The sequence below is a fragment of the Sphaerodactylus townsendi genome, linkage group LG16 (assembly GCF_021028975.2).
Source record: "Sphaerodactylus townsendi isolate TG3544 linkage group LG16, MPM_Stown_v2.3, whole genome shotgun sequence".
In the NCBI taxonomy this organism is placed as follows: domain Eukaryota; kingdom Metazoa; phylum Chordata; class Lepidosauria; order Squamata; family Sphaerodactylidae; genus Sphaerodactylus; species Sphaerodactylus townsendi.
This window is the reverse complement of record NC_059440.1, coordinates 2497228-2519420: the sequence shown is the minus strand read 5'-3', so window position 1 is coordinate 2519420 and position 22193 is coordinate 2497228. Positions and strand designations below refer to the sequence as shown.

General features: G+C 49.3%; 1 protein-coding gene across 2 annotated transcripts in view; it reads right to left on the bottom strand.

Moving 5' to 3' along the window:
- Nucleotides 1-22193, bottom strand: part of AKAP1 (A-kinase anchoring protein 1) — a 57846-nt gene that overhangs the window by 9362 nt on the left and 26291 nt on the right. For both annotated transcript variants that reach the window (XM_048519069.1, XM_048519070.1), the window contains exons 3-7: nt 14484-14587; nt 9519-9645; nt 6746-6873; nt 5464-5641; nt 2712-2862 (exon numbers count right to left, since the gene is read on the bottom strand). In XM_048519069.1, coding sequence (XP_048375026.1) covers nt 2712-2862; nt 5464-5641; nt 6746-6873; nt 9519-9645; nt 14484-14587 — 688 coding nt within the window. The remainder of the gene's footprint in view (nt 1-2711; nt 2863-5463; nt 5642-6745; nt 6874-9518; nt 9646-14483; nt 14588-22193) is intronic.

Genomic DNA, 22193 nt, shown 5'->3' with positions numbered 1-22193 from the left:
CCGCGGCCAGCCCCTCCAAAAGCCCGGTGGAATAGCTCCATCTTACAGGCCCTGCGGAATTCACCAAGGTCCCGCAGGGCCTGGACAGCTGGAGGTAGAGCATTCCACCAGGCAGGGGGCAGAGCCGTAAAGGCCCTGGCCCGGGTCGAGGCCAGCCGCATCGTCGCAGGGCCAGGGATCACCAGCAGTTCTGCCGCAGTTGACCGCAGCGGCCTATGTGGGACATAAGGGGTGATGCGGTCCCGTAGGTATGAAGGCCCCATGCCGCGTAAGGCATTAAAGGTCAATACCAACACCTTGAAAACAATCCGGAACTCCACTGGGAGCCAGTGCAAACGACATAGCACAGGGGTGATATGATCTGGGTAATCACCACCTGTCAACAGCCTGGCCGCCGCATTCTGGACCAGCTTCAGCTTCCGGATCAGTCGCAAGGGAAGGCCCGCGTAGAGCGAGTTACAGTAAGCCAACCTCGAGGTGACCGTCGCATGGTTCACAGTGGCCAGGTCGGACTGGGAGAGATAGGGAGCCAACCGCCGAGCCTGGCGACGATTAAAAAATGCAACCCGGGTAACATGGGCCACCTGGGCCTCCATTGATAATGAAGAGTCCAGGAGGTCCCCCAGGCTGCGCGCCAGGGACGTTGGGGCCAACGCAACCCCCTCCAGCAGCTTAGAGGCTGCTGCTTGACCAGGGTGAGCAAATGAGCCTGCAGCAGGTTTTCTTTCTCTCCGGCTAATATGGGTGTGAATGGAAGGAATTCTTTGGTGTGAGCAGATTCACACCCATTTGCACATCTCTGGGACTCTATTCATTTGCTGTGATTGAGCGGCCCAGTCGGCCCTTAGCCAAGAGGCCTGGACTGCCTGCCCAGAACAGCGGCTCATACAAAAAACAACGTCTGGGCTCCTTTGAAGAAAGGCGTTTAGCTGCCTTTGAGAAGATTAGATTTAGTGTGGATCTCTTCAATAGTGGCATTTCTCCTCAGTGTTGCATTCGTTGTGGCACTTTGGACCACATGAGCGGTGGGATGCCACTGGCTCAATAGGCCTCCAGGACAGTCTCTGAGATCGATGAATGTCGAGGTAGAAACCTTTGTTTGGAGACGAGATCAAGACGTCATGTCAGTCTTCCTAAAATCCTGTGTCCTGATGAGATAAGCTTTTAGTGTCCTATGTACATCCAGATTGTGCCAAAGCCGTGGTGGCGAACCTTTGGCACTCCAGATGTTATGGACTACAATTCCCATCAGCCCCTTCCAGCATGGCCAATTGGGTCTCCCTATGGGTCTCCCTATGATTCCTTGGGTTTGAGCAAAAGGTGGGGAGGCAAAGTTCCTGCTGTCTATGACATCTGGAACGAACCTTTGGTCAAAAGAGTGGATCTGTGCATAAAATCACTTTGTCTCAGTGGAAGATGCATAACTCGGGGTCAATGGGCAGAGTGTTCAGCTCCAAAACCTTCCGCGTCAAAGTCACTGCGACCAGGAATGCTGTTTTCATTCTTAGTTTCTTAAGTGGTAAATCCACTGCGGGTTCGAAATGTGGTTTTGTCAAGACATTTTAGTCTCCACGTTGGGAAGCGGTGCAGCTGTGGTGTCTCTTGAACTGCCAAGAAATCCAATCATGTGCAGATGGCTTGACGGAGGGGGTCCCTCAAGACTGGGGGCGATGGAATCTATAGGTGCTATCTGCCTAAGCAGCAGGGACGACCTCAGGCCCCGCTGAACTCCATCTTGTAGAAAAAGCAGTACAGAAGCCAGACGAGGAGACATATGATTCACTCCCTTCTGCCTACACCAGTGATGGCAAACCTATGGCACAGGTGCCAGAGTTGGCACTTGGAGCCCTCTCTGTGGGCACGTGTACACAGAGTTTATCATGTGGTGGTGGATAATCACCCCCCCCACACACACACACACACCTAGGCTGGCCTGGGCCACTGAGCACAACGTGCACGCAGCGCGGTGAGCTGGGAGGACTCGGCTGGCGGGCCTGGTGCCTATGCTCCGGGTGCCTGCTGCCCGAGGGGGGGGCGGGGGGCGCAGAGGTGTCAGAGATGCTAGAGAGGCACAGAGCGGTGCGTACGGGACTTGCTGGAGGCTAGAGCAGACTGGCCCCTGCTTGAGTGGGTGGGGCGGAGGAAGAGGGAGCCAACTGGTTTTTTCTAAACTAAAACCTCAGCGTTCAGGTTAAATTGCCGGGTTGGCACTTTGTGATAAATAAGTGAGGTTTGGGTTGCAATTTGGGCACTCGGTCTCAAAAAGGTTTGCCATCACTGGCCTACACCAACAGACAAAGACCTTCCAGGTGTATTCATAAATCATGGCAGTAGACTTCCCCCTTGTCAGGACGGGGACTGGGGCTTTCAGCTATGCAATGCTTTTGCTAATCTGTCTTTTTCCACAGTTGTCTTATCAGCCGACTGTAACCTTCCATTGGTCACAGGAAACAAAAAGATCTAGTTCCTCCCAGGTCAAGGGTGGGAATGTCCTCAAGCTCAGAGGGAGAACAGCGCATGACCTCTCTATCACTCCCCAATCAGCCTGACCGACAAACCTGGCAGTGGATATAAGGAAGGACACATGGCTCGCACAGGGAAGGCGTGCAAAGAATCCAGGATTTGAGCAGCCATCTCAACTCCACAAGCCCCTCCCTGGGCCACACCAACTCTCCCTCTGCCCTTGCCCTTCTTAGGAGAGGAGTTCTCACCTGATTTGCCTGAGGGTGTCAATTTTGACTCTCTCGTATCCACCATAGTCCACATATCTGATCTCCACTTCGCCAGAGTCTTTGAAGTAGCCGACAACCTGTGCTCGCCACCAGGCCCCATCCACGCCAGGCGCAGCACAGACCACGCCAACTGCAGAAAGACCACTGAGAAACCATCAGGGAACCCCTCCCCAGAAGAAACACCCGACTACCAGAAGCTGCAGAGGACCCAAGAACAGGCTGCCACAATGAGGGAATCAAAACCAGGGCCAAGTCCGTCAACTGCTGGCACTGCTAGTTCACTCCAGCTGGCTGGACTTGACGGCCTCCCACATTTTCAGACAAGCAACATAAGGTGAGTCTAATTCACATACATAAAGAAATGCAGAATTTTTGCAAATGCTGACGGCATAGAAAAATGTTTTTCTGGTACAAAGAAAGATGGGGTATAAGGATATTAATAAAAGTAATCTTATCACTGTGTTTTAATTTAATTTTAATCTTATTGTTATGCTTAATTTAATTTTAATGGGGTTATCTGGATGGGTTGTTGTACACCGTGTAGAGGAAGTTATGTTATACACCGCTCAGAGCCCTCCGGGGGTAGAGCGGTATATAACACCCACAAATAAATAAATAAATAGTTGGGAGATGTCTTCAACCTGGAAAGTCTGGGTATCCCAAGCAAACATGGCCATATGGTCCCGAGTAGTCCCACACACACTCAGGGGTATTCCTTACTGCTGAGAGATTCTTGTAGGTCGATTTTATTCTTGTTCTCCAGGGAGGACCAGAATTGGGAGACTTACTCAACTAATTAGCAGCATCTGACTCTATGGAATGGGTCAGCGGAGTTCTACAATTAAAGACCGAAACTTCACCAAAACACCAAGCTCAAGATCAGACAGTCGAAAGAAGGGAACCTTTTTGCATTGCTGAAACTATTCCACTTAACATTACTGACAACTGATACTTAGATTAAGAATCAATACTTTCTGCAGCCCAGACACTGGCTGTCATGAGTCCTTTACTTGAAGGTGGTACACTTGAGGTCTCACAAGAAGTCCCATGATCACAGAGAAGCACCCTGCATAATTGTTCTACCTCACAAGCATAGATGCGCACATGGCTGGTCATGTCAATTCACGGAAGCCCTTCCCTTTCCCCCTTTCGCCTTCTGTGCCGCATCTCTAAGAAGCCCTTTAGGCCCCAAAAGGTCTTTGCATTTTTGTTCTGAAAAGATTTATTTCTGCTTCTCTACTTGAGCCAGCAGTGGACGTTTCTGCTCTCCAAGGGCTTCAAGCAAATGCTGCAAGGCTAATTCCGCATTTTGTTCACTGGTTAGAAACACTCAGTTACCCTCAGCTTCCTTTGGGCAGCAGCCACGACCATCACAGCAGTAGTCTGCGGTGGCAACATTTTCTTCTTTCTACGGCAGACCTGGGCATTATACGGCCCGCGAGCCACATCCAGCCTGCCGGATGACCCTGACTGGCCCCCCTGCCTTTTGGCCCGGCCCTCCACAATATTTTCTGTTTCTTAGGCGGCCCCATGGAAAAAATAACTGCCCACCCCAGTTCTACGGTGTGGTTGCAGCCAGTAACTTCATTAGAAAACCTCGGAAACACTCAGATTATTTATGCCAACAGGCTGCTCGAGATCTATGGTCTCCCACTCCCAACAAGGTACTGCCAGATTTTCAGTTTTTATTGTTCTGCTCCTCTGTGACATCAGAGTAAGTCTGCCAATGGCATAGGAGCAATGCAGACAGAGATCACAGAACGAAGGAGCGTAGTGTGACTATGGCGTTTGATATTGAGTCTGGAAAAAAGTTCTGTTCCATGTATGTGCAACTAAGCAAGAGTTTAAGTATACAACAGGCAGGCCTTGAACCTGGACTTCTTATTAATTCTCACAGAAGAAAAAATGGCCTCTATTGGACTGTCAGTGGATTCACTTTGCCCTTTGTCCTATTCAGAAGCTTATAGGAAATTAAAAGGTCAACTATTGGATAGAGAGTTCTCTACCCTAATCATCGCAGCCAAGAAAACGTGCTCCCCCCTGTATTTTTCTCTCCCATTTGAACGGGGCCACTTGGCACACTACCTGTATTGCTTAATTAAACCCTGTTCAAAGGAGAGCCATAATGCTCGCCAGGTTTAATGTTATGCCTTCTGCTTTGTTACATGGCAGATTTAATAAGCAAGAAAAGGCTAAAAGATTGTGCCCATGTAACGATGGCTCAGTTGAATCTCTGGCCCACCAATTACTACACTGTCTCAGATTCAAGGAAATCAGATCCAAGTATGTGAATCTTACTCCTTTACATTTACCCCATCTCCCCAATTTAATTAGATTACACTACTTGTTGGACAACCCTGATCCTTCTCTCTGTATGACAGTGGCAGACTTTCTCCTGGAAATTACTAAACGCCAGTAGATTTCCTTCGACCTGTATTGTATATGCTTTTTAATCTGTTTTTTATTACTGTTGTACTGTTGTCTATGCCAATAAAGGCTTGCTTCTTCTTCATTAATTCTCACAGCCACTGTATAAAACAGGACCCGGCGGATGAGGCTGAGAGATGGGCCAGTTGCCTCTTCTGGACACCCAACTAGCTAAGAAGTCTGAAGCAGTGACCTCTGAGGCTACAGTTCATTCTTTGCCACTCCCCTCCCGCCAAAGCTCTGGCAGCTTCCCACACTTCCTTCTGAGACGTGCTGGGAAACCATTGTGCAGGAAGACACTTACCTTCCACTGGTGTTGGCATAGTTGGAATTCCAGGCTGGGAATAGCAGAGGTACATCTGTTCATCTAAGCTACGCAAAACGTGAAAAGTGGGATGCGTGTGCTGCTGTACAAAAAGATGCCCGGCGTTGACTTGGTTAACCACAATGACTTCCACGGTCACTCCATCAGGAAGCATGAGCTGCCACAGAGGGAGAACGGGAGTGTTTCTCACTGATGCACTGCACATGTACATGCAAGGACTTTGAAGAGAAAGAAAATGCAAACTGACCCCTTGTCCCACTGGCAGCTCTCCCCGCCCCCCAACCTCTTCTCACATCTGCCATTGGGCATCCTGTGGTGAATACCACTAACCCCATGGAACTCTAGCCAGGGTCTCCCCAAAGTCTGTGCATGCACAGATGCTGCAGCCAGTACTCTCCTTTTCTTATACCATTTCAGATGTTTTTGTTACATGGCCCAAAATAACTGCAGTTGGCCAGGCCTGCATAGGAGCCAGCTCTTGGTTAGGACTCAGAATGCTAGTTCTATGGCCCTAGTTCCAACGGCAGCCAGCAGCTCAAACCTGCCAACACACAAGTAGGGAGAACCGGCTGCGATAAGACGGGAGACTAAAGGCTGCAGCCCAAAAAGACACAGAGGCAAGAAAGAACCCTTCAGTTTGCTCAAAACAAGAGCCTTGAAACTTGGCCAAGGTAGACCTGAGTTTCGAACACAAGAGCAGGCAGAACTGGGCTCCCACCCCGACCATCCCTCCCTCCCTCTCTCTCCCTCCCTCTCCCTCCCCCCACTTTGTACTTTTACCAAAATCTTGGGCACCTTGATTTAAAAATAGGAAGTTCATTTCACTCTACATGTAATCAGATGTAGTTTCCTCCTTCGGCCCAGATTTAATTCAGGATTTACTTATATGATAAGAGACTCCCCCCCCCCCCCCCCACAGAGGTATGCTGTGTACAACCTGGCTGCTGCGAGCCCACACAGAACTCAGGGCCTTCTCCTATCTGCCTGCACACCCAGATTTTCCTACAGCAGTGGTTCTCAACCTGGGGGTCGCCTAAGACTCTCTGAATCAGTGTTCCCCATCTGTAAAATGGATAAATGTTAGGGTTGGGGGTCACCACAACATGAGGAACTGTATTAAAGGGTCCCGGCATTAGGAAGGTTGAGAACCACTGGTCTACAGGGAACCCTGTGATTCAACTGGCTTCAACAGGCTGACCTTGACAAGTCCAATGAGCATCTTATTTAAAGCCACACAGAGTAAACCAGAGGCGATCCTTACCCAGGAAGTCATTGGCAGGGAATGCAAGGGCAGCATCGGAGGGGGAAGAGCATAGATGTTGTTGAGGCTTAAATCTTTGAATTTCTTGCCAATCAAACTCAGGGCTTTGTCGACATTTTGCTGGGAGCCTAAGGAGAAAAGAGAAGCAGCAATAACTGGGAACATTCAGAGCAGACTTTGTTGCTCTGACATTAGACTGGAGAACGCTCCTATCCAAAGGTAGATCACACCTGCACACACAACAGCAAAACAAACAGACTTGAACAAGGCTAGATAAGTGTGGAGGAGAAGAAGAAGAAGAAGAAGGAGGAGGAGGAGGAGGAGGAGGAGGAGGAGGAGGAGGAGGAGGAGTTTGGATTTATATCCCCCCTTTCTCTCCTGCAGGAAACTCAAAGAAACTCCCAAGGTCACCCAGCTGGCGTGTGTGGGAGTGTACAGGCTAATCTGAATTCCCCAGATAAGCCTCCACAGCTCAGGCGGCAGAGCTGGGAATCAAACCCGGTTCCTCCAGGTTAGATACATGAGCTCTTAACCTCCTACGCCACTGCTGCTCCTGAAGAGGTTTAGAACCAAACCCTCCCAATCTAGACCACCATGCTACCCAGAGAAGGCAAACTGTCACTTCAATTATTAATATCGCTACTCAACCCACCCCTCAGCGCAACAAGCAACTGCTTTCCCCCATTTTATCTGCACAACAGCTCTGTGAGGTAGGTCATGCTGAGACAGCCCGGAACATTCAGGGGACCCGGTAGCAAACTGGGGTCTGAAATTAGGTTTCTCTAATCGAAGTGTGACAAGCCAGTTAGCAGGATATTCTACATTTCATGAAGGGCGGCAGATGCGCCACTTTCTGCCGTTCTCTTGAATCTGCACATTGTCCAGGATGGATGGAATCCAAAACCACCAAGGTGGGAGGACACACCCACACACAAAGGAATCGAGGAGTCTTCCTTTAGGCTTGAAAAGAGGCAAAAGCTTCCAGTTAGTGTGGCTGTTAAGATATCCTGGAAGATCCATGCAAGCCAGAAATCCTTCTCTGGCAGGCTGTTCCGAGCAAGTCTAATTTAGAACATCAGTGTTTACAGTAAATTAATTCCTTTTTGCTAACTGTGGCAGAAAGAGAAATGCAGAATTTAACAGTACAAGGAGTCAAATAAGGATCCAATGAAGAATTGGATCGGTTATGTTTGTAAAGAGTTCAGAATATTATAGTGAAATAATTTTTCCCTTTTCCTTTTTGTAAATGGCTGCAGAAATTTTTTGGAATATTACAGTCTAAAATTTCTTTGCAAATGGCTGCAGAAAGGAATGGATAATTCAGCATTTTTCCTCCTCCCCCTCCTGCTTCTTTATAATTGTTATTGCATCATCCACTAGCTTTGTAAAACCTCACTAAAGACCCAGCACATAATTATTTTTATTCCTTATTTGATGACTTAGCACTGACACACACAAACAAACACAGTGAAAGTGGATCCGATATGGACAGGTTGGGATTTGAAATGAATTTACCATAAATACTGTTTTTTTAAATTGTTTTTTAAAAATTTTACATTACATTATATATTTCTACAGGTTGGAAGCACTCTGATACTACTTGAAATATGAACTCCTAAATGAGTGCAGACTATTTGCAGTAATTATAAAGAGCTACATTTGATTGGAGTGAGCAATCGTAACATTCGCAACAAAAATTTAAAATAAACTTTTTGAGGCTGAAGTTATATCTGACAATTTTTCTCATTTACCATATATACTCGCATATAAGTTGAGTTTGTCAGCCCTTTTTAAAGGCTGAAAAATGCCCCCCTTGACTTATACGCGAGTCAGTGGCAGGGCTACGAGGGGGCGGGGTGCGCCACGCAACGGGAGCACGGCTTTGGGTCACTTGGGGGCAGAAAATTCGGCCCGCCCCTCCCCCTTCCCCCCCCGTGGCATCCCCCCACACACTTATTTTAGCAAACGGAGCAGGCTTGAGAAGAGGCCTGCCTGTGTTCCCTTCCAGGCTGCAAACGACCTGGTGGGAACTACATTTCCCAGGGGCTCCTGGGTTTAGCTCTGTTTGCTGAAGTAAGTGTGGGGGCGCTGTGGGGGGGGCACCAGGGGGCGCCGAGCAGGGAACCCCCTCTGTCCTGGGGTAGAGGGGGAATGGCGGAGACACCCTGCTCTGTGCCACTGGCTACTGCATTTCCCACCCTCGACTTATACATGAGTCAATAAGTTTTCCAATTTTTTTGTGGTAAAATTAGGTGCCTTGACTTATACGCAGGTCAACATAAACGAGTATATACGGGTATTTTTTCAGGACCTATATTCAACCCTTCCTACTGGTTTGGTTATTTTTGCATTAATGTAATATGATTTCCAATTTTTTGTGAGAGTGTGCGTGTGGGGAGGGGCGGGGAGGGGAGGGGGGTTCAAAAGGCATCAGGTCAACCCCAGCAACAGCTTATTTGTTATCAGATCAATATTTGTAACAGTCTATGTGTTGTTATTGTGAGTTTTGGGGTATTATTGGAGATGCAACTTCTGGATTTATATTTTCATTGAATATCCACAATTTTAAATTGTTGTAAATGTTTTTAATATCATTCTTGTGAGCATAGTGTAATAAAAATGTTTTGTATATATTTTAGGCTTTAATATACCCTCAGCATTTCTCAACCCTTTGGTTCCCGGCTTATTTTATAGGTTGGGTTTGTGTTTCCCTTTGTTTGGGAGTTTGAACTTGCAGTTAGACAAAGTCTGGGAGGGAACCATCCCATCTTACCTTCTATATGGCAGATCTGGAAGTCCTGAGCATAAGAAACCGTTGAAATGTAGATCTTGGCGCCAGACGCTTGTTTCAGGAAGCTCACATACCGCCCTTGCTTACCAATCAGCCGGCCAACTAAATGCTACAGGAAACACACACAGAAATCACTAGAGAAGTCAACTTCTGTAGACAGCAAAATCTGAAAAGAGCCAGAATCCAGCATGGAAGCAAAGTTGCTCCTTAGGCCAGAAATCAGCAATAATTCCACCTAGTTCTTGCACCACTACAGGCCCCCCAGCCTAGAACGACAGATATCAACCTTTACATCAGTACAAAAGAATCTAAGTTACACTCTGCTCATAAGGCAGAAATGGAATGGCTTCCAAAGACAGCCATTTCACTCTAAATAATAGTTTTGCCACTGGAAGAACTGTTGGATGAAGAAGCTTTTACCAGCTGGGTCCTTAAATACAGCATCTGGCGGGAAGTTCCAGTAAAAACAGGATATTGGCAACTACTGGCTGCATGCTATTAAACCTGACTTAAGCCACTAGCACCAAATGGGGTTGGGGAACCTTACTGGTCTGCACTGATGGGCCTACAAGGATGTACATCCATCAGCAACAGAACTAACTGAGAGGGACAGCGGCCAGAAATCCAGACCACCACTTTGGGAGGGTGCAGTAGAATAAAAAGTTAAAAGTTTGATACTTTGCTTTTCTCAACTGTAAGGTGTCTCTAAGCAGCTCATAAACTCCTTCCCAACCTCTCCCCACAACAGAAACCTTGGGAGGTAGGTGGGGCTGAGAGAGTTCTGAGAGAACTGTGACTGGTTCAAGGTCACCCAGCAGGCTGCATTTGGAGCAGTGGGGAAACCAATCTGGTTCACCAGATAAGCCTCTGCCACTCAGGTGGAGGAGTAGGGAATCAAACCCGGTTCTCCAGATCAGAGCCCACCTGCTCTTAACCACTACACCATGGGGGCTCCAACACAAAGTCCCAGGTTCAATACCTTAAATCTCCAGTTAAGGAACTCAAGCAGCAAGTATCAGGAGATCCTGGAAAACCGCTGTCATTATGAATTGACAACATGGAAGCAGATAGCCAGTTTCTCAGAAATTCTTTCATATGGCATATGGACCTTTCACCAAATGGCGTGTTAAAATACCCCCAATTGCTTTAAAATACTCCATTGCTTTACTTCTGGGCATGTGTCAACTTTGATGTAACTCCACTAACCCCCAAAGCCCATGCAACAGTCATGAGCTTTATTTCCAAACAAGACCCCTCCTCGTCTGCTCTTTTGTCCATTATTCTGCAGAAGCTATAAACCCCAAAAGAAACGCTGGAGTTTGGAAATCCAAGTATTGCTCTAGACCAGTGTTTCCCAATCTTTTCGAGGTCAGGGTACCCTTGACCTCACTCTTCATATCTCATGGTACCCCTGCCGCCACCCTTCACCTTCCCCTCCCATTGCCCCTGCTTGCCACACCCCCCACCTTCCCCTCCCAGGGTGAAGGGTAGCACGGGGTGTGTGTGTGTGTGTGTGTGTGTGTGTGTGTGTGGCTGCTGACCTTGTGGCAGGCCCTGCCCCATGGGCCAGCTCCATGTCCTTGCTGGCACTGGTGGGAGACACCACAAAAATGAGGGGGGGGGGGCGGTAGTGTTGCCGTGGTACCCCTGGGACATGCTCACGGCACCCCAAGGTACCAGGGAACCCTGGTTGAGAATGGCTGCTCTAGACACGTGCACATTGGGAAGCTTCAAGCCTGGCTATATTTGAGAAATTCTGCCACCACTTCAGCTCATTCTGACCTTCACGGTCAGCAGCACATTTATTTATAATGAGTTTTATATACCGCCCCTCCCCCGAAGGGTTCTGGGTGGTAAACAACACAATAAAACAATAGTTACAATAAAACCCCATTAAAACAGCAATCAATAATGCTACATTGGCATCCAATCATAAAAACACAACTTCATAGATCCACCCTGGAAAATAAAACAGAGAAGCCGAGAACCCAGAATGTAAGGAAAAGGAGGGGGAAAGGGGAGGGGGGCATCAGCGGCCGGCCCCTCCAAACGCCCGGTGGAACAATTCGGTCTTACAGGCCCTGCGGAACTCTCCAAGATCCCACAGGGCCCGGATAGCTGGTGGTAGCGTGTTCCACTAGGCAGGGGCCAGGGCTGTAAAAGCCCTGGCCCGGGTAGAGGCCAGCCGCATCATCGAGGGGCCAGGGACCACCAGTAAATTGGCCTCTAACGAACGTAGAGGCCGTGTAGGGACATATGGGGTAAGACGGTCCCGAAGGTAAGAAGGTCCCAGGCCGCGTAAGGCCTTAAAGGTAAGCACCCATACCTTATGAATGATTCGGAACTCAACTGGAAGCCAGTGCAGGCGGTGCAGCACAGGTTGGATATGTTCTCTAAAGGCACCACCTGTGAGAACACGCGCCCCCGCATGCTGGACCAGCTTCAGCTTCCGAAGCAGACGTAAGGGGAGGCCCGCATAGAGCGAGTTACAATAGTCTGACCTAGAGGTGACCGTTGCATGGATCACAGTGGCGAGATCCGCCTGGGAGAGGAAAGGGGCCAACCGCCGGGCCTGTCGAAGATGGAAAGACGCAACCCGGGTTATATGGGCCACCTGGGTCTCCATTGAAAGAGACGAATCCAGGTAGATCCCCAGGCTGCGAATGGAGGAGGCCGGTGCCAATAAAGCCCCCTCCCACTCCGGCGGTTGGAAATCCCCCACCTCCCCCCTGCGGCCCAGCCAGAGGATCTCCGTCTTTGATGGATTCAGTTTTAACCTGCTCTATTGTAACCATCCAGCAACCGCCTCCAAACAGTGCTGGAGAGCTGCTGGGGCGATGACTGCCCCCCCCTCCATCAACAGAATGAGCTGAGTGTCATCAGCGTACTGGTGACAGATCAGCCCAAAGCTCCGCACCAACTGAGCAAGGGGTCGAATATAGATGTTAAACAACAGCGGGGACAACAGCGCTCCCTGAGGCACACCGCAATGAAGCGGGCACTTCTGGGAGGCTTGATCCCCGCACCACACTTGCTGACTCTGGTCCCGGGGAAACGAGACAATCCACTGAAGGACAGTGCCCCGCACCCCGGAAGCAGCCAGGCGGTGGGCCAAAAGGTCGTGATCGACCATATCAAACGCTGCAGTAAGATCCAATAATACCAGCAGTGCCGATCCGCCTCGGTCAAGTTGTATGCGGAGCGTATCTGTGACAGCGATGAGGACAGTCTCCGTTCCATGCCCAGCACAGAAGCCGGACTGGAAGGGATCGAAAGCCCGTGTGTCCTCCAGAAAGCCCTGAAGCTGCTCCAACACCACTCTCTCAATTACCTTCCCCAGAAACGAAAGATTAGAAACGGGTCAGTAATTGGCCAGATCTGCTGGATCTAACGATGGTCTTTTCAAGAGTGGGCGGACCACTGCCTCCTTCAACCCACCCGGAAAGACTCCTTGCTCAAGGGAGCCATTGATGATTTTCAACAGGTGGGGTCGTAGCTCCCCCTGGCAAGCCTTAATAAGCCAGGAGGGGCACGGATCCAGAGGACAGGTAGTAGGTCTAACGGCAGCCAGGACCCTGTCAACATGGGCTTCGGAGAGCAGGGAAAACTGGGCCAAACAAGGTCCAGAAGATGGCAAGGGAGCCTCTAGTTCGCTAATTGTAGTCAACGTGGCCGGAAGGTCTTGGCGGAGCGACGCGACTTTATCTGCAAAAAAGCTCATAAATGCCCCACAGCCGATCGCCAATTGAGAATGTGTAGAACCTCTAGATAATGAGGTCAAAGACTGAACCAAACGAAACAATTGAGCCGGGCGAGAGCTAGCAGATGCGAGAGAAGAGGAGAAGAAAGCTCTCTTCGCCTCCTTCGTCGCCATCTCATAGGCTTTCATAAACATCCTATAAGATGTTTGCGCAGCTCCGTCACGAGATTTCTTCCACACTCGCTCTAGCCGTCTGAGCTCCCGTTTCATATGGCGTAGCTCCTCGGTATACCACGGAGCTAGCCGAGAACGGGGGCCCAGAGGACGCTGGGGGGCAACAACCTCGATGACATTGGAAAGCCAGGCATTCCAGTCTTCCATTTGCTCATCGAGCGTGCCAGCAGGTTCAGGGTCCCGCAGAGCATTTAGGAAACCAAGTGGATCCATAAGTCTCCGTGGGTGGACATAAATCAGTCCATCACCTAGACAGGGGAGGCATGACAAGTCCATCCGGACCTTCAGGGCATAATGGTCGGACCATGGCACTCTATCAATAGAGGATAAGACCATATTGATTCCCGACCCAAAGACCAGGTCCAGTGTGTGACCAGCCTCATGAGTGGGGCTGGAGTTTATTAAGGAGAGGCCCAGCGTCGCCATGGATGACACTAGGTCCGCAGCCACCGTGCATGAGGTGGTGTCGACATGGACGTTGAAATCCCCCAAGATAATAAGTCTGGGGAACCTCAACGCCCAGTCGGCCACCACCTCCAGCAGCTGCAGCAGACCGTCCCCCGGTGCGCTAGGTGACTGGTACACCAAGAGGACGGCCAATCTCTCCAGAGCCAACCGCTCTAGGCTGACACACTCCATGCCTGTAATCTCCGGGACCGGGATAGCCCTAAAGGGAATGGAATCACGGATGAACAGCGCCCCCCCGCCCCCGTGTTCATGACTGGTGGAGACACGCGAAACCTGGTGGTGAGACCTCGCGTAAAGCGACTGTCTCTCCTTCACACACCCAGGTTTCGGTGATGCTAGCCAGGTCCAGTCGCTGACTCCCTAGGAAATCGCGAAGCACTGCTGTTTTGTTGTTAATGGACCTGGCACTGATTAGCACCAGAGACGAAGCGGGGTGTCCCTGAGCCCTTATCTGAACATTTCTGTTCCCACGCAGTTATGCGCAGAGCATGTTGGGATTACTGCCAGTGAGACATCACCACGGTGAGGAATAGTTTGCTCATTACCTTTGGTACCTCGATCTCCCAGATAACAAGCTCCATCTTATTTGATTCAGTTCCCAAGTTCTGGCAGCCGCTGTCCACAGAATCCATGCTATTTACATCTGAACCTATTTAAAAGGAGACAGGAAACAGTTTGGATGGCTCAGAGAGGAAAGGTGCGTTTCTGCCGAATCGCAGAACTCAAGAGCCCTGCTGGGATCGTTGTCTAGCCTTTCATAAAGCAATGAGTCAAACGACATTAAATGTCGGAGCAAGAGATCAGAGACCCAGCATAAGCAAGCCTGTCTGTCTAACTGGAAATGTAGAACTTGTTGTTAATAACTGATATGAAGATTAAGAGCACATTACATTTCTGCAGCCCAAACAATGTTGCAAGCCTGCAATTCAAAAACGGCGTGAGCACACACCCCTACAAGGTCTCACGGTAGCTAATAATTACACAAGAATATGACACAGAATTGTTTTAGTGCACCAGCCTAAGTCTGGGCCTGGTTCACATTTCTGATCACTGGCCCCTGCTTACCTCTACAACAGTGATGGTGAACCTTTTCGAGACCGAGTGCCCAAATTGTAACCCAAAACCCACTACTTTATCGCAAAGTGCCAACACGGCAACTTAACCTGAATACTGAGGTTTTAGTTTAGGAAAAACGGTTGGCTCCAAGGTGTGCGTTACTCAGGAGTAAGCTTGGTGGTAGTTGGTGGCTTTGCTTTGAAGCAACCGTGCATCTCTTCCAACGGGTGATCACGATCCTAGGAGGGTTTACTCAGAAGCAAGCCCCATTGCCAGCAACTGAGCTTACTCCCAGGTAAAGGATTGAGCTTTTGTTCTTTGCATGAAAATCAGTGGGGTTTAACAGAGCTTAACAGGGTTACCTACACGGCTTCCCCAAAACTTGGTCTTAGGTTTAATGCTAATAATCCAGCCCAGCGGCCCAGGCCAGCCTAGATGTGGGGGGGAGGGCACTCTGTTTGCGCGTGCCCACAGAGAGGGCTCTGAGTGCCCACAGAGAGGGCTCTGAGTGCCAACCCATGCCATAGGTTCGCCACCACTGCTCTACAACCTCCCTTTCTGTCAAGCATCTCTACAAAGCCTTCTTGTCCCGTAAAAAAACCTTTTCCTGCCATTTTCTTCACATACTGGTTATTCTAGCATCCAACCCACCAATATACCTTAACAAAGATGTCATTTTCCATTTCAAAGAGCATTTGGCTCCAAAGCCACAGAAGAAAGACCCAAGTTCAGACCCGTATGAAACAAGACCTTGCAAGACCCATGAACTTGGGCAGAGCAGAGATGGTCACACAGGTCTCTGAGTGCTGGTTCCAGGTGGCAACAGAGCCAACACAGAGCAGTGGCCAAAGCGTTAGACTAGGACCGTGGTGGCGAACCTTTGGCACTCCAGATGTCATGGACTACATTTCCCATCAGCCCCAACCAATATGGCCATGCTGGCAGGGGCTGATGGGAATTGTAATCCCCAACATCTGGAGTGCCAAAGGTTCACCACCACTGGACTAGGATCTGGTAAATCCAGGTTCAAATGCCTACTCTGCCATGGAAACTTGATGGGTGTCCTTAGGTCAGTCACATACTCTTAGCCTCGACCCTGGTGAGTATTTGGATGGGGGACCTCCAAAGAGTACCAGGGTTGTGGTTTCGGAGGCAGGCAATGGCAAACCACCTCCCAGGTCTATTGCCTTGAAAACCCTACAGAGCCACCATACGTTAGCTATGACTTGACACAAAAAGGGTGGCAATATCTGGGAAAGGACATGGTTTCTGTATGAAACAGTCTTTGGACTAGATCAGTGATTCCCAAAGTGGGCGCCACCGCCCCCTGGTGGGTGCTGCAGCGATCCAGGGGGGCGGTGATGGCCACAGGTAGAAATATTAATACATATATCTTTCTGTTTAATTGCTATTAAAAATTAAAAAAAAATAATTTCCAGGGGGCGCTAAGTAATATTTTTTCTGGAAAGGGGGCGGTAGGCCAAATAAGTTTGGGAACCACTGGACTAGATGGACCACTGGTTTATCCCAGCAGGTCGCCAATTATGTTAAGTCTACTCGCTCAGCAGAAGCAGGGGCAGAAGCCTGCCCGCCTTTTGAACAACTGGCCGTCACCAACAAAGGGTGTCAAGGGGCGGGACAGGTGCCTTCCAGTTCTCATTTAAACAGTGAGTCACGTTGCCTTAGATGAGTCTTCTTCTTGCCAGGATTTCATACAGACAGTTTGCACTGGAGTAATTGTTAGCAGTCTTGAGCTCACCAAAGAGGAGGCACAATATAAGTACAGTCATAACCTTGCTTATTTTTATTTATTTATTTATGGATTTTTTATACAGCCCAACACCCGAAGGGCCCTGGGCGGTGCACAACACAATTTCTACATATAGTATATACAAACAAAACCCCATTAGATTAAAATAATTTAAATTTAAAACACAGCGGTAGATTCAATAAAAATGGCGTCAGCAATAACCCCAATTAAACCCTCCCAAGAAGGGGGAACCAGAACAAAAAGTGGATCCCCTAGATGGCAAAGGGGACTTCGAAACTGGAGGAATAGAAGGGGCACCTCAGTCAGTGGCTGGACACTCCAAAAGCCCAGTGGAACAGCTCAGTCTTACAGGCCCTGCGGAATTCACCAAGACCCCGCAGGGCCCGGACAGCTGGAGGAAGAGTGTTCCACCAGGCAGGGGCCAAGGCTGAAAAGGCCCTGGCCCGAGGAGGCCAACCGCATCATTGAGGGACACAGACCCACTGAAGTTAAAGAGATTGTGCACGATACCCCATCTTCCCTCCACCCAATGCGCCATTCGTTTACAGAACGAGCCACATGGCACCTCAACGGGGATTGAGATCACAGACTTGGGAAAAAGAGGCTCTTTGCCCCCCCCCCCCACTGTCTCCCCAAACACCCTCATCAGCAGCTTGTCACCTCCAGAGCAAGGAGGGGACCTAAGATTCTTAGGGAGTAAGAAGATTTGGTCATTGTAATCTGAAGAATTAAAAATATGGTTGGCAAACAGAATGCAGTGAGATGTAAAGATCCCAAACGCAGCGAGAAGAGAGACTGTAACACATCCCTCTACACCAAATGCCCAAAAGTAGGCGACACAGATCCTTAGGAAACTCCAAATCACATTAAAAGATGTGAGTAAAGAACAGAGGTGAATTCAGCAAGATTGCAAGAATGGATAACACACAGAATTGACGATATTGATGTGATAACTGAGAAATTGGCAGAGGATTTTAAGGAGATGAACAATAAGTTAGACTGTGTTCACATCTTTAGGAAGAAAATGAGAAATTTCAAGACCAGCTTGCTATGTTGGAAAACTGACAAAGAGAGGATTCATGAGTGTGAGGGTCAAGATATTAAACAGCTCCTTACAACAGAGTTAGCTCAATTAATAAGAGTAAAAGAAGAAATAATGCAAGGAGAGATAGAAAAGACTTTGTCTAAATTCCACACATGCTAAACAGAAGATACCACCAAGATATTGCCTTGTCTAGTTTAATTCTGGATCCGTAAGAGACAGTGTTTTACAGGCCCATTAAGCAAATAACCTGAATATTGATGGAAAAGAAATCATATTATTCAAGGAGATACTGTTCAGATTCTTGAAGAAGAAAAAGAGAGAATAGAGATTTCTGACTGAAAAAATGCATTCCATTCAGATGGGAAGTTTCTGTCATTTAAGAACATAAGAAAGAGCCTGCTGGATCAGACCAGAGTCCATCTAGTCCAGCACTCTGCTACTCGCAGTGGCCCACCAGGTGCCTTTGGGAGCTCACATGCAGACTGTGAAAGCAATGGCCTTCTGCTGCTGCTCCTGAGCACCTGGTAAGGTGAGGCATTTGCAATCTGAGATCAAGGAGGATCAAGATTGGGAGCCATAGATTGACTTCTCCTCCATAAATCTGTCCAAGCCCTTTTTAAAGCTATCCAGGTTAGTGGCCATCACCACCTCCTGTGGCAGCATATTCCAAACACCAATCACATGTTGTGTGAAGAAGTGTTTCCTTTTATTAGTCCTAATTCTCCCCCCTCCCCCCCCGCCCAGCATTTTCAATGTATGCCCCCTGGTTCTAGTATAGTGAGAAAGAGAGAAAAATGCCTCTGTCAACATTTTCTACCCCATGAATAATTTTATACACTTCAATCATATCATATTTACTGCAAAAGAGACAGGATTTTGGAAATTTTAAAAGCTGAGGAGTTCCTTCATAAATATAAAAAAGATTTTTACATATCACAAGAAAAATAAACATGATGGATTACAAAATTGTGTCAATGGACTTAACTCATTAGCAAAAATGCTTTTCATTTTTTAAAAAAAAATTGGATATAATTTGCCTACAAGAGACACACATTTAAAAAAACAAGACAGGAAATATCAGCAAATTTTTGGGCCAAGAATTTATTTCTCCTGATATTAAGAAAAAGAAAGGAGTGGTTTTTTTATATTAAAACACAATTTGAACCAAAATTTATAGGTTGTTGGCAGCGAAGGTTACAATTGCAGAACTTAAAACTGTTCTAGTAGGCATGCATGCCCCAATGGGGAAAAAAACCCTACAATTTTACAAACAAAACAAAGACCATTAGAACTTGTGTATATGTCGACCCGTGTATAAGTCAAGGCACCTAATTTTACCACCAAAAACTGGGAAAACGTATTGACTCGTGTATAAATCTAGGATAGTAACTCCAAAGCAGGCGGAGGCAGGGCGCCCGCTCCCCACCAGATTGCCCCCCCCCCCACCGCCTTCTGGATCCCCACAGCAGCCCCAGCCCTTGGCTGCTCTGGAGTTTCCTTGCTTGCAAGCAAGAAAATGCCAGACAGAGCATTTGCTTGCAAGCAAGGAAACCCAAAAGCAGGGGCAGGGAAGAGCCAGGGTGTCTGCTCCCCATCAGATCGCCCCCCCCTCCGCTTGGAGCACTGCTCTTTTAAGAAAATCAGAGACACCCTGCCTGAGCAGCAGCTTCCCTGAAGCCAAGCCTCAGAGCCTGCGGGGAAAGGAAAAGATGAGTGAGTGAGTGAGTGAGTGAGTGAGTGAGTGAGTGAGTGAGTGAGTGAGTGAGTGAGTGAGTGAGTGAGTGAGGGGGACGAAAGGCGGCGGTGGGTGGCTCGCGATGCAGCAACTGCACAAGGTAACAAAGGGAAGAATACCACCATTCAAAAACAAAATTGTAATTACAAAAGAAGAAGAAGAAGAAGAGTTTGGATTTATATCTCCCCTTTCTCTCCTGTAGGAGAGTCAAAGGGGCTTACAATCTCCTTGCCCTTCCCCCCTCACAACAAACACCCTGTGAGGTAGGTGGGGCTGAGAGAGCTCCGAGAAGCTGTGACTAGCCCAAGGTCACCCAGCTGGCGTGTGTGAGAGTGCACAGGCTAATCTGAATTCCCCAGATAAGCCTCCACAGCTCAGGCGGCAGAGCGGAGAATCAAACCCGGTTCCTCCAGATTAGATACATGAGCTCTTAACCTCCTACGCCACTGCTGCTCCTTAAAACAGGAACCTTGCCAAACCTCGGAGGCCCGTGGCCCCATCTGACTATTGTTTTGCTGCAAGGGAGGGGGGAAGTAGACGAGCTGGCACCTAACCAAGGCTAATGGCCAAATGGATGGGGGGGATGAATCCTGCCAGGGGAAGACCCATCCTGACATTCCACCTCTCCAAAGGCCCCCCTCACGGGCTCGGGCGTTCTGGGTATGCTCAGTGGAACGCCCATACCAAGCGCGGTGCCTGGACTTGCCCCGCGTCTACCCACTCATTCATGCCCTCTGGGAAATGTGTCCAGGCGACCAAATTCTGTAGTCACTTATGGCGAATCCAAGAGTCCAAGATGCTGTGTACCTCCTGGTGCAGCTCTCCTCCCACCCGTATTGGTGGCGGGGCCTCCTCACATGGGTGCCATTGGTCCGAGGGGGGGGGGGCGCCGCCTTCAGTAGACTGCTATGGAATACCAGGTGCACCCCTCAAAACCTCTTGGGCAAATCCAATTCGGCTGTTACCGAGTTAATTACTTTTATTACCTGGTATGGCTTTAAAAACTTCTGTCCCAACTTTCGGCAGGTTTGTAGCCCCCACAGATTCTTCGTGGAGAGGTAGACCCAACCCCCCACGGCCAACGGAAGGGGATGCCTTTTCTTGTCTGCCTGAGCCTTGTAATCACGTTTTGCTTTATCCAATGCCTTTTGCATGGGTCCCCAGGCATCCTGGATAGACTCTACTGGCGCCCCCGATGTGTCGGACAAAAACGGTTGGGGCGACTGACTTGACACCACTTCGAAAGGGGTTTTCCCGGTGCTACTGTGTATCGCATTATTGTACGCATACTCTGCGAACGGGAGGAAGTCTACCCAATCGTCCTGGTGGTAGTTAAGGTACTGCTCAAGTGTCTGGCCGTTGGTGGTGGCGTGAAATGCCGAGGCACGGGCCTGCTCTGTGCCTAAGTTTCAAAAAGTGCAGCCAGAACCGAGAAACAAACTGACCCCCTTCTCTGGGGCCGAATGCAGGCAATAAATGTGCTGTACAAACAGCTGAGCCAAGCGGCTTGAAGGGCAGCGAAGAGCACGGGACAAAAGGGCCTGATTGGAGGAGAGATCCACAACTACCCAGATTACTGTCTTGCCCCGGCTCGTGGGCGGGTCGGTAATGAAATCCATAGATATTACCCGCCAGGGTTCCTCAGGGGTGGGAAGCGGCTGAAGGAGGCCCTGTGGCTTCCCCTGGGACCTCTTGGCCCCCGCACACACCGGACCCCCTTTCACATATGTTCCTACATCGCTCCGCAGCGAGCGTCACCAAAACTGCCTACGGGCCAGATGTAGCAATTTTACAAACCCAAAGTGCCCCGCTGACTTGGCGTTGTGGCACAGCTGCAGGACCGCCTAAACATACAGTTTATTCCCCTTCCACCAGATTCCCTCCTGCAGTTCCAGCCCTTCATCGTCACAGCCTTTGTCTGGGGGGACAGGCTGCATCCTGTTCTCCTTCAACACCTCCTCCAAGCCCACCAGTACGGGGGGGATGCCTGGCTCCTAGTGGAAACCGCCAGACTCAGTTGGACAGTAGAGAACACAGAGTGGCGGGGGGGGGGGGGCAATCCCGGGTGTGGGAGGTGCGACAATGCATCTGCCAGCACATTCGTTTTGCCAGGGAAGAAGTGCAGCGTGAAATCGAATCGGGAAAAGAAGTTGGCCCAGTGGAGCTCCTTGGCGGACAGCTTCCCAGGAGCTTTCAAGGCCGCCAGATTCTTGTGGTCCGTCCATACCTCGAACGGGAACTGGGCCCCCTCCAACCAGTGGCGCTCGGCACCCAAAGCTAACTTGATCGCCCGTCTTCTTATCCCCCACTGTCCAATTCAATTCAGCCCCAGAAAACTTGCGAGACAGGTAGGCGCAGAGGCACAACCGCCCATCCTCCTCCCGTTGCAACAGAGTTGCCCCCACAGCCTTATCCGAGGCGTCCACGTGCACCATGAAGGGCAGCGCAGGGTCGCCGTGCCGGAGCACGGGGTCTGACTTGAAGGCGCGTTTCAGCGCTGTGAACACAGCCTCACAGTCTGGGGACCAGTCCAATGGTACCTCCGGCTTCGCAGCCCCCACCCCCTTGTTCTTAGTCCTGAGCAAGTTGATAAGGGGGAGAGCGAGTTGGGCAAAGTCTGAAATAAAGTCCCAATAAAAGTTAGCGAA